The sequence below is a fragment of the Pituophis catenifer genome, unplaced genomic scaffold (genome assembly GCF_029215685.1).
Source record: "Pituophis catenifer annectens isolate HBS135680 unplaced genomic scaffold, rPitCat1.0.hap2 SCAF_9, whole genome shotgun sequence".
In the NCBI taxonomy this organism is placed as follows: domain Eukaryota; kingdom Metazoa; phylum Chordata; class Lepidosauria; order Squamata; family Colubridae; genus Pituophis; species Pituophis catenifer.
In genome coordinates, this window is record NW_027256889.1 from 12,512,868 (window position 1) to 12,524,804 (window position 11,937).

An 11,937-nucleotide genomic window follows, 5' to 3' on the forward strand; every position below is an offset into this window, starting at 1 on the left:
CTGTCTTGCAGCCGGGAAAGAGGCAGGATTGCGCTGGCGACTTTCTGAAACAAAGACCAAAAAAGACACGAGTTAAGAGAGGCCCGGCCGCGGCTTTGGCGAGGGCAGGGCAGGGCAGGGCAGCAAAGATCCTCGCAAAGGCGCCGCCGGGCTTGGCAAAAGAAGGGCGCTCGCATCCCGGGAGCTAGGCGAAGCAATGCGGCAAGATTCCCACAACCTTCTATTTAAAGAGACCGGCCGCGCCTGGAGAAGAAGAGGAGGAGGAGGAGGAGGAGGCGGAGGCGGAGGCCGCCGGCCGGTGGGAGGGGTGGAGGAGTGGAGGAGGAGGAGAGGAGGAGGAGGAGGAGGAGGAAGAAATAAAAGGCGAGCCCCGTCGGAAAGCGCGCGCGAGCCAGAGACGGAGAGAGCGCGTGTTTGCTGACCCAGCCGCGGTTGCATTTCGGAGAAAAGGGGGGAAAAAAGCAATTTTCAAGCTCGCCATGGCGGAGGTGTTTGCCGGCGTCTGGAAACTGATCGAGAGCGTCAATTTCGACGACTACATGAAAGCTCTCGGTACCGTAAGGCGGGCAGAGATTTTGGGGGGCGGGGAGGAGGCGCTCGCCTCGGAGAATAAAGGTTGAATTCGTGGACCGGCTGGGGCGCGAACGCCTCGTCCGCGGCGGGCTGGAGAGGTTTTTGCTCCTAGCGTGGGTTGTGGTTAGGTTTCCACGGGGATGCGGTCTCCGTCCATCGTGGCTTTTTTTTAAAAAAAAAAGAGGGTTTGGAAATAGGGGGTCTGGGTCTCCCACTTCGGGTTCCCCACCTTCCCCCCCCCCCAAAGCCCATGAGTAAGGTTGGTCATTATTGCATTATTTGGGGGGGGGGATAATGGTCTCGAGCCACCGTCTGCCAGGGGAGGTGCAGGTTCCAATGGTAGAAGAAATTCTTGCTGACCCAATGAATTGGGATGACTGCGATTCGTACGCACGATGCACGCGGGTGCGCTCCTGGCGTTGGTGGCAACAGAAATTCAACCCCCGCAAAGGGCAGCCTGCAAAAGCTGGGGTTCTGAGGAGCCGTGAGAATGGGGAGGCCACCTAGTAGGGGGAGCAGAATGAGTGACCCAGAGAAGGAGAGCCCCCACCAGCAGCGAGTTTCCTTCCAGTCACCTTTCAAAATGGGAGAGAGAGAGAGAGAGAGAGACCTTAGGTAGGTGCTGCCTATAATTATCCAGCACCTTGAGTAGTAGCACTTACCACAATGCAATGGCTTGTGGTGTAACATGGTAGTAATGAACCTGACCAGTTGGTCCCTAGTCAGCTGTCTGTTGCCCCCCCTCCTCCCCTCCCCCAATTATTCCAGTGTGGTCTTCAAGGCAGTCCCGGTACATGAGAATAAACTCTGTCATATGACAAAGGCATGAGTGACTGGCCTTGGTGCCATTTGAGGCATGTGGCTACAATGCCAAGTGACACCTTGAGATTTATTTTTTTTTCCATTGCTCAGAGAGAAAGCAGCAAAGAGACGTGTTTGCAGGGGTGGATTTTAGGACTTGGTGTTAACCTGAGCTACTCCTTGTGTAAACTCTGTGGTAGATTTAATTGGAACTCTCTTTTGGCCGGCCATGTGCTTGGGGATCCCTGGCTTCTCCTCCCCACCCAACTCGACATCTGGTAGCAATTTCTGCAAAGAGGAGCTGAGCGAGAGCAAAAGCGTGTATTTGGCTGAGTGAGAGGGTGTGTAGAGATGGGGTGATTGTTCATGTGATGTGTCCTTTTCTGCCAGAAGCTGCTCTGATAGGGCAAGGCTACGCTGCCGCCAGCCGCTTCTCCTGAGTAAGTCTGGAACCCTGGAAGGCTTTCCTGCAACTTAAGGGCTTTAAGGAACGGATGCACACTCAATATGTGTTTGTAAGGGAAGAAGGTGTGGGAGCCATAGGGGTATTTACACATTCAGCTGGCTGGTACAAACTGGGCTGTTTGTACAAACTCTTCCCCCCCCCCCACACACACACTTTCTGGGCCTGATTCTGCCAGAAGCGAGACTTCTCTGACCTCTTAACTCCTGTGTAAGCTTGGCTTTAAGCCAGCTTTGCACAGCTCTTGCCTAGCTTCATTGGGTGCGGTTTTTAATTACTTTTGCAGATAGGAAGGATTAAACATTCTGGCATCACCCACCTTTCTTGTGTGCTGAGTAAGGGTCATTAATCAGGTGATTCCCACTGTGGTTAGCAGACCCTGTTCCTACCCAAAACAAAGCTAGGATGGTGGCAGAGGAAACATTTGCGTTCATCTCCAATTCTCTATATTGCATATGTATCCTGTCTTTTGTTCAGCAGCCCCAGAGAGGAAGCCGAGCGTTTCTTAATTTTAATTTTCCCTGATGAAACTCCTGTGGAAGTGGGTGGGGCAGGGAGAGTGATTGGTCAAAAGACCCTCAGGGACCTTCTGTTGCTGAAGGTGGAGTAGAAAACACAACCTTGACCACTCAATTTTTTTATACAGACGGTTCTTGACTTTTAACGCATAGTGACTGTTTGAAGTTATGACAGACTTCCCCTGGGCTATCTCTGAAGTTTTGATAGCCAGACCCAGAGGTGATATTCAGGCAGTTCATACCAATTCGGCCGAACTGGTAGCAGAAATTGCAAATGGTCCCACCCACCTGCCCCGCCTCTATGCCATCCTATTTAGGTATGTTTTCAAGACTGGGCCAGGGGTGAAATGCTCCCGGTTCAGACCGGATCGCCCGATCCAGTAGCGATGACAGCAGGTGGTTCGAAGAACTGGTAGCAAAAATCCCTCTCCCCCCGCCATGCCCAGCTGAGCTGCACAATCATCAGAGGCTTTTTTTTTTTTACTTTTAAAAGCATTTTTTCTACAACCTCTTCGGCCAAAAAAAATGCTTTTAAAAGAAAACAATAAAATAAAAAGTTGGCTGTGCCCACCCAGTCACATTACCCCCCCCACCAAGCCACGCCCACAGAACCGGTAGTAACAAATTTTACATTTCACCACTGGGCTGGGCGCATGTGCGGAAGGCACGCAAGCAAGCAAAGCACATGCGCGGAAGGCCGGGTGTATGCTGGGAAGGTACGTGAAGCATCCTTGCGTGCGGTGAACCAGTGGTAAGAATATTGGAAACCCACCGCTGGCTAGATCCCTCCTTGGGGGTTATGAGATTGCATTTTAGGTGCTCTACAACTGACTGCGTTTATGGCCAATGGCAGTATCTTGTGGTCATAACTTATTGTCCTAAGTCGAGGACCACCTATAATTGAAACATAAATCTTACTACTCTACTTTGGGTAGCTCCATTAGCCCCCAGCCGATACAGTTAACTCGTTTAAGATTCTGCATTTACACGGAGAGGGGAGAAGCTTTTAGCTGATGGTGCGTATTTTTTAAAATAAATTAAAAAAAATAGGAAAGCAAACCTACTGCCGTAATATAACAGGATTTTTCCATTAAATTCTGCTGAGTGGAACCCTAGACATTTGCCAGAAATTGCCAGGGTTAGAGTAGAGTTCATGAATGCAGCAATGAGAATGATTTATGATGGGGAGGTATTTGCAACCTATCTGCAAAGAAAATGCTGGCAACTCATCAGGATTTTTATGGCAGTTTTCATTCCTTTGACTCTTTTCAAACCGCTCTGAAGCTAAAGCTTTAAAGGGAACGTTTACTTAGTGGCTATACCATTATATGGGTAGCACAATTGTTTTTAAAAGAATTCTTAGGTGCAATGACAAGGAAGCATATGCGCTCTCTTTTTTTTTAATGAACCATAATAACCTTGATAAACTGTAGTTTAAACTGGGCTTGCTTGAATCAGAGACTTTCTAGTTCTTGATTTCCAAGCAATTCCAGTACCAATGTATGTGTCAAGCCCAAAGACGACACAGCAAAATCCAGTGGAGTCCAATCCTTTATTTCAGGGGTGTCAAACTCATGGCATCACGTTATGTGACGTATGGCAACTCCCCCCCCTTTTTGCTAAACCAGGGGTGGGGGTGGCCAGTGCGTGATGCAAACAGCCCTTGGGCCGTGAGTTCGACCCCCCTGCTTTATTTGCTTACAACTATTAGAATCTTGCCAGACTAAAGGTGTAACCCTCTACTCAGATATATCCTAAGACCGTGATGGCGAACCTATGGCATGGGTGCCACAGGTGGCACGCGGAGCAATATTGGTGGGCACGCGAGTGTTGCCCTAACTCAGCTCCAGCGCGCACGCGTGCACTGGCCAACTGATTTTCAGGCCTTCCGGTCCCACCGGAAGTCAGGAAACTGGCTGTTTCCGGCCTCCGGAAGGATGGGGAAGGCTGTTTTTGCCCTCCCCAGACTCCTAGAAAGCCTCTGGAGCCTGGGGAGGTGGAAAAACAGGACTACCGGGCCCACCGTGCCATTGCGTGCCAAAAGCAGGGGGAAGTGTGTGTGTGGGGGGGTCACGTGCACGTGCACGGGAGGGCAGGCAGATTGAATTATGGATGTGGGCACACGCACCCACGACCCCCCACGCGAACCCCACTTTTGGCACGCGACAGCAAAAAGGTTAGCCATCACTGTCCTAAGAGATGCTAGTGTGTGACTACCTTGAATCTCTTCTCCCATCCAACTTGGGTCTGCTCAGTCTCTTAACCTGTCCATTCTCTGGGAAAGATCTGGGTGGCCAGCGCTATATCCACTGCTTCTCCAGAGGCCCATTCTGTCACCGTATGCACCCAAACATTGAGAAATGTGCTCACAATTGATCTCATTGCTGATGGCCAGCAGACCTCTTGAGTGAGTTAAGTGCTACTGCCCAGTGCTGGGAAAAGAAGAAAAATTGGCATTTCAATCAGCGTGCCTTTCTCCCTACATTTGCAACCATGGAGATGGGAGTCTCTGCTGATAGTGCTTCAAAAGAAATGCCACGGTTTTGTCTTTCTAGTGTTTCCTTGCTATCGGCAATGAAGCCAGAAGTCCATATTTACATAGGCATATTTTCAACTCTCTTGAATGTGAAACCCCTTAAATAAAGCTAGGCAGTCAAAGAAGGATGGGTGGGAAATCTGATGACTGTTTAATATTTGGAGGCCAGATATAGTGATCCTGAATTAGCCAGAACCTGAAAGAGGAGATAAGCCATCCTCCTCGGTGAACAATTTGTGTAGACTTTATATGCATACTTCCTTATCTCCAATAAGTAAGAGGTAGCCTGGGCTTCCCTATCTGGTGCCTTCTCCAGATTGTTGGAACTCATTGCTCAAGAGCAGCTTTGGGAAGGGATATTGCTCAATAGCAGAGCATGCCAAAGATTCCAGGTTCAGTCCTCAGGATCGCCAGGTACAGCTGTGAAAAATCCTGCCCAAAACCATGGAAAGCTAGCGTTATTAAGTCAGCGGTGCCAAAAATCAGACCGCAGGGAGCAGCAGGGTGAGACAATTTATAATCTTTGGATAAGGGGGGTACAATTTGAGAACTGAAAATCGTAAGAGCCCCAGTTGGAGAAAACTGGATTAAACCTAAAACTTTTTTCTCGTGAGAAAGTCAGGGGAAGGGCAAGCTGCTACAAGCTGTACCAAATTATGTTTCTGGGCTGCTTCTGTTCCCTCATTCACTCAGAAGCATTTGGATGTTCTTTTTGGCTTGAAGGGCAAAAAAAGAAGACATGTTGGGACCTTCAGTGTATCTCACCTTCAGTCACATAGCCCTCCTCCCATTTCATTGTTGATTAACCTCAATCAGCCAAACTGATTTAATTCTGTTTTAATTTATTTTAATTTTTATACTGTATGTATTTTAATTTTGGCTGTTCACCGCCCTGAGTCCTTCGGGAGAAGGGCGGTATACAAATTTAATAATAAACCTCAATCAAAGGACCCCTTCCCTTCCCGAATTATTTTAAGTAGAGATGCAAGGGAATGACTCTGGGGCTTTGGGCCTGTAAAGCAAGAGTCCTTCTCCTTAGCTTCACTCCTTCATTTAGTTCTCCAATTCTGTTGCCTAAGGAAACTCCAATTTTAATAACAAGGCTGACATGTGAAGGAAAAAAAAAAAACCCAAGCAAGTTTCTCCCTCTGATGAATGGAGAGGTCAGTCCTCCACATGCTCACAGCTGGTTTCTTTCCCTAATTTGCCTCATTTGTTCCCTTACTTTTCCTTTGAAGTGGCATCAAGCGGTGCTTCTGTGCTCACAATAAGCACAGGTCAAGGTAGCTTTCTTGTGGGGGGGAGACACAACAGTGGGAATTTGAACTTGGATCTCCCCAGTCTAGTCAGGCTCTTGAACTACTTGCCCCTTGCTACTTAATGGCCCAGAGAAGTTGGTGTATAAATGCAAACTCTTATGGCGGTTGGAATACAGAGCATTTACTTGGTCTGTTGTGTGGATGTTTGGGTGGTTTAGGGGTGGGGAATTTGTGATGGGTGGGGGTGTGTTTGGGGATTGTTATATGTGTTGGACCTGATCTTTGGGTGTTATGTGAATTTCGTTGTATGGGTATACTGTGTAAACAAGTACAATGACAAGTTATTATTTATTTATTATCTGTGATAGGTAGGGTTACGTACATGAGATGGGCTGCTTTATAAATTGGACAGGGGCACAAAAGGACAGCAAATAATTTAATAAATAAATAAAAGGAGCACGAAAGAACAGCTGTTTCCTGCTGAATAAGTCCATTAGATCAGGCAGCAAAATGCAAAAGGGCAAGTCCACACCAGAGGAATGCTAAGTACTATAAAAGAGCCTTTACATTCATTCAAGAGGCTCTCTAGAGTGTAGATCACACATCTTGTTCAAAGAGCATATATCTGGCAATTATATGCACAGACAGACGGTTCTTTGAAGTCCTTTCCATTAAATGGTTCTGTGCCAGGCCAAAAAAATCAAAATTAAAAAAAAATGGCTTGGCAGCTGAAAGGCAGTTCATGTTCTTTGAGTGAACCCCTTTCTTTTGCCTGACAAAACCTCCATCTTCAGTTCAGCTCTGCTTGGATTCTGGTAAACAAAGACTTTTTGCTTTTGAGAGTGGGAAATGTGTCCTGTCCCCGCCCCACTCCTTTCCCCAGCTTTTCAGGATCTTTCAATGTTACTTCAAGAATCTGCCTTTGACTTTATAGTTCCCTTACTGAAAAGTTAAGATTGGTATTGGCTGTTTTGTACATGCTAAGAGGCGGCTTCTTTTTAAATACAGTTGGATAATCTAAAATTGCAAATTTACCTGCCAAACCCAAACAAACCATACTAGAATTTAACACATAAGTCTAATAATTATGGCTTAGTGCAATATAAGACTCCAACTTCTATGTTCTGCAATTATTATTTATACTTTAGTCAAATTATAGTTAACAAAATCATAGCTGGGTGTGATACATGAAGCCTACCAGTTACAGAAAGATCTTCTAGGGCTAGGCAGACCAGTTTGATTCCTCTTTTAAAAAAAAAATCAACATTATAGAATAGGAAGGGACACTTTAAAGTAGAATTGAGCAATCTGATTAATTTGCAGCAGCTAACAATGTTTTCCATGTTTTTAGACTGCAAAAATATTTGGTTTTTAGTTTCGGCCTCTTTTTTTCCTTTCTTGTAGATGTGAACTTTGCCACAAGACAAATTGCTAATTTGACCAAACCTACCACCATTATTGAGGTGAACGGTAATGCAATTACCATCAAAACCCAAAGCACTTTCAAGAACACGGAGATCAATTGCAAAGTGGGAGAAGAATTTGATGAGACAACAGCAGATGGCAGGACTGTGAAGGTAAAGAGCTGATCACTACGGTTTGAGCGGAGATCCTGGCCATTCCCTTTAGGATCTACTCGCCAATAGAAGGCTTTTTTGGTCCATCTAAATTAGCACTGACTGCTCCGATTAGTGATGTTCATATCTATTGTCGCCTTATTTGGCTCTTCAAAAAAACAAAAAGTGATAATTACAAACAAGTGAATTGATTAATTTCTTAATTTCCCCTGTGGAATATTGCCACACCTACATGAGAAGTGTAGATCTATATACTGAATTAATTCCCTCTCCCACAGCACCTCAAGACAGTTCACAAATAAATTAGAACACTATGCAGTATATGGTGTGTATATATATATATATATATATATATATATATATATATATATATGTGTGTGTGTGTGTGTGTGTGTGTGTGTGTGTGTGTGTATCATATTGTCATTATGTGCCTAAAATGCATAATACAATTTTGGGGCAAAACAAGATCCTTACTGATAGATGAAAATTGTCATTGGGCAAATCTCCCTGGGTATGAGCTTTCCCTAGCTGGAGTACAGCTGAGAAGATTCTCCTTGGTTGTCCTTTGTCCATTTATTATCCAGGGCCATTTTGGATACTATATTTCAGGTGTCCTGTCTTCTAGAATAAGACAGGGCACCTGGAATGTAGTATCCAAAATGACTTTGATAATAGTTGGAAGATTGAACACAGGCAATTTGTCCTTCTCTCTTTTAAAAGAAGGAGGCTAGCCAAATTCATGGAGGAACAATGCTTCTCCATGGTAGTCTCTTTTTTTAAATAGAAGTAACCAGTGGTGGGTTGCCCCCGGCTTGGACTGGTTCACAAGAACCGGTCGTAAAACGAGCGGGAGGCTCCGCCCACTGACCCGGACGTCATCATAGGTGATTTGCACATGCACAGAAGAGCGCACATGGGCACGATGCGAACCGGTAGTAAAGATAAGTAGAACCCACCTGTGGAAGTAACACATAGTAAAATCTCATCCTTCACTATTTTCTTATGGCCCTCAGGTTGGCTGGTGCTAAAAATCGAAAGTTTAGATAAACTTCTAGCCTGTTCAGAGTTCTATTCAGCCTTTTTGAAATCTGACATGGATAGTTGTGAAAGTTTGTATTGTGTTGTCAAGGTTTGCACATAGGGCTTCTTTCCATTGATCTGTAGCTTGCAAGAACATTCAAAGCATACAATGTCTGGTGACAAAGTCTGAAGTTGAAGCCTTTCGTGTTATTTTATGTGAATGTCCCAGAGTATCGCACCCACACTCCCTTCTTTGATTGGGACTTTATTCCTAAATAAACACTGAAGCCGATCTTTAACTTGGATACTTATTCATGAAACTGAGCCCTTATCAGAACTTAGATAAAATAAGCCCATTCATATGGCTTTCATCTTCCTGGTCCTTAAAAGGAACTTGTGCTACTGGTTTTATAAAAGTAGTTGTGACAGCCTGACAGAACAAAACCTTGTGATTATTTTTACTAGCTTAAAAGTATAAGCCCAGAATTACCCTGTGGGTAATTGAAAAAAGCATCAGAAACGAAGCGTCAGAAAAGAAACCCCCAAACAGAGCTTCAGAGGCTTTTTTTCTGAAGCTCTGTTTCGGAGGCTTTTTTTCTGCAGCTCTGTTTGGAGGCTTTTTTTCTGAAGCTCTGTTTGGAGGCTTTTTTCCTGAAGCTCTGTTTCTGAAGCTTTCAGAGGCAGGAATTTTTTTTTTCTGAAACAGAATTTCAGAAGTTTCAGAGGCAGAAAAAAAGGCTAAAAAAAGCAAGGCACAGAGCTCACAACCAAGGAACCTGTTGCTAAAATTCACCACTGGAAACAGCTGATTGGGGGTATTCCAGGAGGCAGATCCACCCACCAATCAGCTTTTTTCTTATTTTCCTCTCCAAAAACTAAGGTGCATCTTATACTCTGAAAAATACGGTACTCATGGAAAATCTTACTTAGCTAATCCTTTCTCTTGTGTATTGCTCAAGGATCTTCAGCAATCCTTTTTATGGCAATTGCCCCATTTTCCATTGATGAAAGGAGGAAAGATTAGGGAGCTATTGAGGTTGGGAAAGGTTTTTGAGGTTTATCCATGGTAGAAGAAAAAAAAAATTTACCATCCTTTCCAGAGACATAATTGTGATTCCAATCAGGAGGCTCTGTGGCTGTTTGTTTTTTTTTAAAAGAACAAACTAGTTACATACCATTTCACATGACATGAAGTTATCTAATCTAGGTTTCTGGGCTTCTGCTTCGAAAGACTATTGCTATACATGACTAATGCAAACACAAGCAGTAAAAAGGGGCAGGTCACAACTGTAGACTCAACTGTCTTTTTAAAATCTTGCATAATCCCTTTTTCCATTCATAATCCCCAAGCAGTCTGGCTATGAAATGAGCATGATTATTTCTTTCTACAGTCTATTGTGACACTAGATGGAGGGAAGCTTGTTCACATTCAAAAATGGAATGGAAAGGAGACCTCACTCGTTCGAGAAATAAAAGATGACAAGCTGATTTTGGTAAGAGAACCAACACATATTTTTTTCCCCTTGGCAATTGGTGACTTCTATTGTAGGGAGAAATTCACTTGGAAATTGTTGAGATTGGGTGATGCCAAAGCACTTCTGGACAATGAAAATTAACTAGTATTAATTGGGAAGTCTGAATTATTTCTTCTTTCAAATGAATAAGCCATCAAAGGGAGCATAAAACCAAATAATTTGCAGCATCCCTGGCTTAGTTACCTGGAAATATTATTTTAGAAACTCATAGTGTGCAAAATGCTTTAAGTTCAAAACACATGGTTTAGAGCAGTGGTGAAATCCAATTTTTTTTACTACCGGTTCTGTGGGCGCGGCTTGGTGGGCGTAGAATGGCTTGGTGGGCATGGCAGGGGAAGGATACTGCAACATCCCCACCCCATTCCAGAGGAAGGATACTGCAAAATCTCCATTCTCAACCCACTCTGGGGCCAGCCAGAGGTGGTATTTGCTAGTTCTCCAAACTACTCAAAATTTCCACTACAGGTTCGCCAGAACCTGTCAAAATCTGCTGGATTTCACCCCGGTTTAGAATGAGAAGTGGATTATTTGGTCCGTTTTAGAAAGTGTGTTGGCACCCTTTCAAAGTAGTCTGGTAATTGAATCTGGGACTTTTGTGCTCAGAAAGTGTGTTTCAGATTTGAAAACATTTTCAAAATCCTGCCAGAAATACCTTCAGCCTCAAGGAACACTTTTGAGCACAGAATTGATCAACTGCTGATTAACAGAATTGATCAACTCAACCCTTAGTTCTTTCCTCTGGGGAGAATATAGACTTCTTGGACAAAAACTAGAGTAAATAATCTTCCATGTTTTAGGCTAAGACAGTCTTTATTCTATTACAAAAAGGTAGGGAACAATCGTTTATTCATAGAGAAATATAGCCACAGGGCTGACCCAACTCACGGTATCATAATTTGGTTTATTTTGATTCAATTTAATATGCAAGGCAAGTCTGGCTCATTTTTGGTTAGCAAAATTATGGTTAATGTCTTTGTAAATTGAGCAAACCAAGCCTGTAATAATTTAGTGCCGTAAAAGTGATAATTTTCTTTCCCATAGGCAGATTGTCCTTCAGCATTCCAGAATAAATGATAATTGTCTTTTGTATCATCTTCTCTTTCAGACTCTGAAAATGGGTGATGTGGTCTGCACTCGTACCTACCAGAAAGATAACTAGAAAGTTTCTACCTCCTTCCTACCGTAATACTATTTTTCACTGCCAAATTGCTGATGTTTTTTTTCTTTCTTTCTTTGTGTTTTGTACACTGACTGAAATTTTGGAGACCTTTCAGTATCCAACTTGAGCTCTCTTCCTAAGTGCCAGTCACCCTGACCTTTATGGAGTTTTGGGTGTGCCCACACATTTTTACTATCGAAGAGATCTTTAAAAAAACAGTAATAAAGTGAAACAATTGTTACCAAAAAAAAAAAAAATGCCTACTTGAGTTTTCATCTACATGTTCTGCTTTTATCAGGATTATGACTATGCCTCGTTTAAAACCCCACATTTCCATCAAAACTGAAAATTAGTTTCTATTTATCTACCTGAAAGAGGCAGTTGCTATGTTCATGCTGTTGCATGTCTGAAGCGCTTCTTAGGAAACTGAATACACAAGTCTGCATTAGATCTCACTCTTGCCTGCTAGTAATTGGCAACTGAGCGACAAAATCTG

General features: G+C 43.9%; 1 protein-coding gene across 1 annotated transcript; it reads left to right on the forward strand.

Annotated features, from left to right (window-relative positions):
• The first annotated feature begins 361 nt into the window (after positions 1 to 361).
• On the forward strand, positions 362 to 11,684 carry FABP3 (fatty acid binding protein 3). Its single transcript, XM_070949731.1, has 4 exons — positions 362 to 552; positions 7,555 to 7,727; positions 10,139 to 10,240; positions 11,388 to 11,684. The coding sequence occupies exons 1-4, from the start codon at positions 480 to 482 to the stop codon at positions 11,439 to 11,441; spliced, it is 402 nt and encodes a 133-aa protein (XP_070805832.1). The 5' UTR covers positions 362 to 479; the 3' UTR covers positions 11,442 to 11,684.
• The last annotated feature ends 253 nt before the right edge of the window (positions 11,685 to 11,937 follow it).

Coding starts and splice junctions, on each gene's coding strand:
- FABP3 (XM_070949731.1), top strand. CDS start 480: ATGGCGGAGGTGTTTGCCGGCGTCTGGAAACTGATCGAGAGCGTCAAT. Junction 553..7,554: donor CGACTACATGAAAGCTCTCG/GTACCGTAAGGC, acceptor CCTTTCTTGTAG/ATGTGAACTTTGCCACAAGA. Junction 10,241..11,387: donor AAGATGACAAGCTGATTTTG/GTAAGAGAACCA, acceptor CTTCTCTTTCAG/ACTCTGAAAATGGGTGATGT.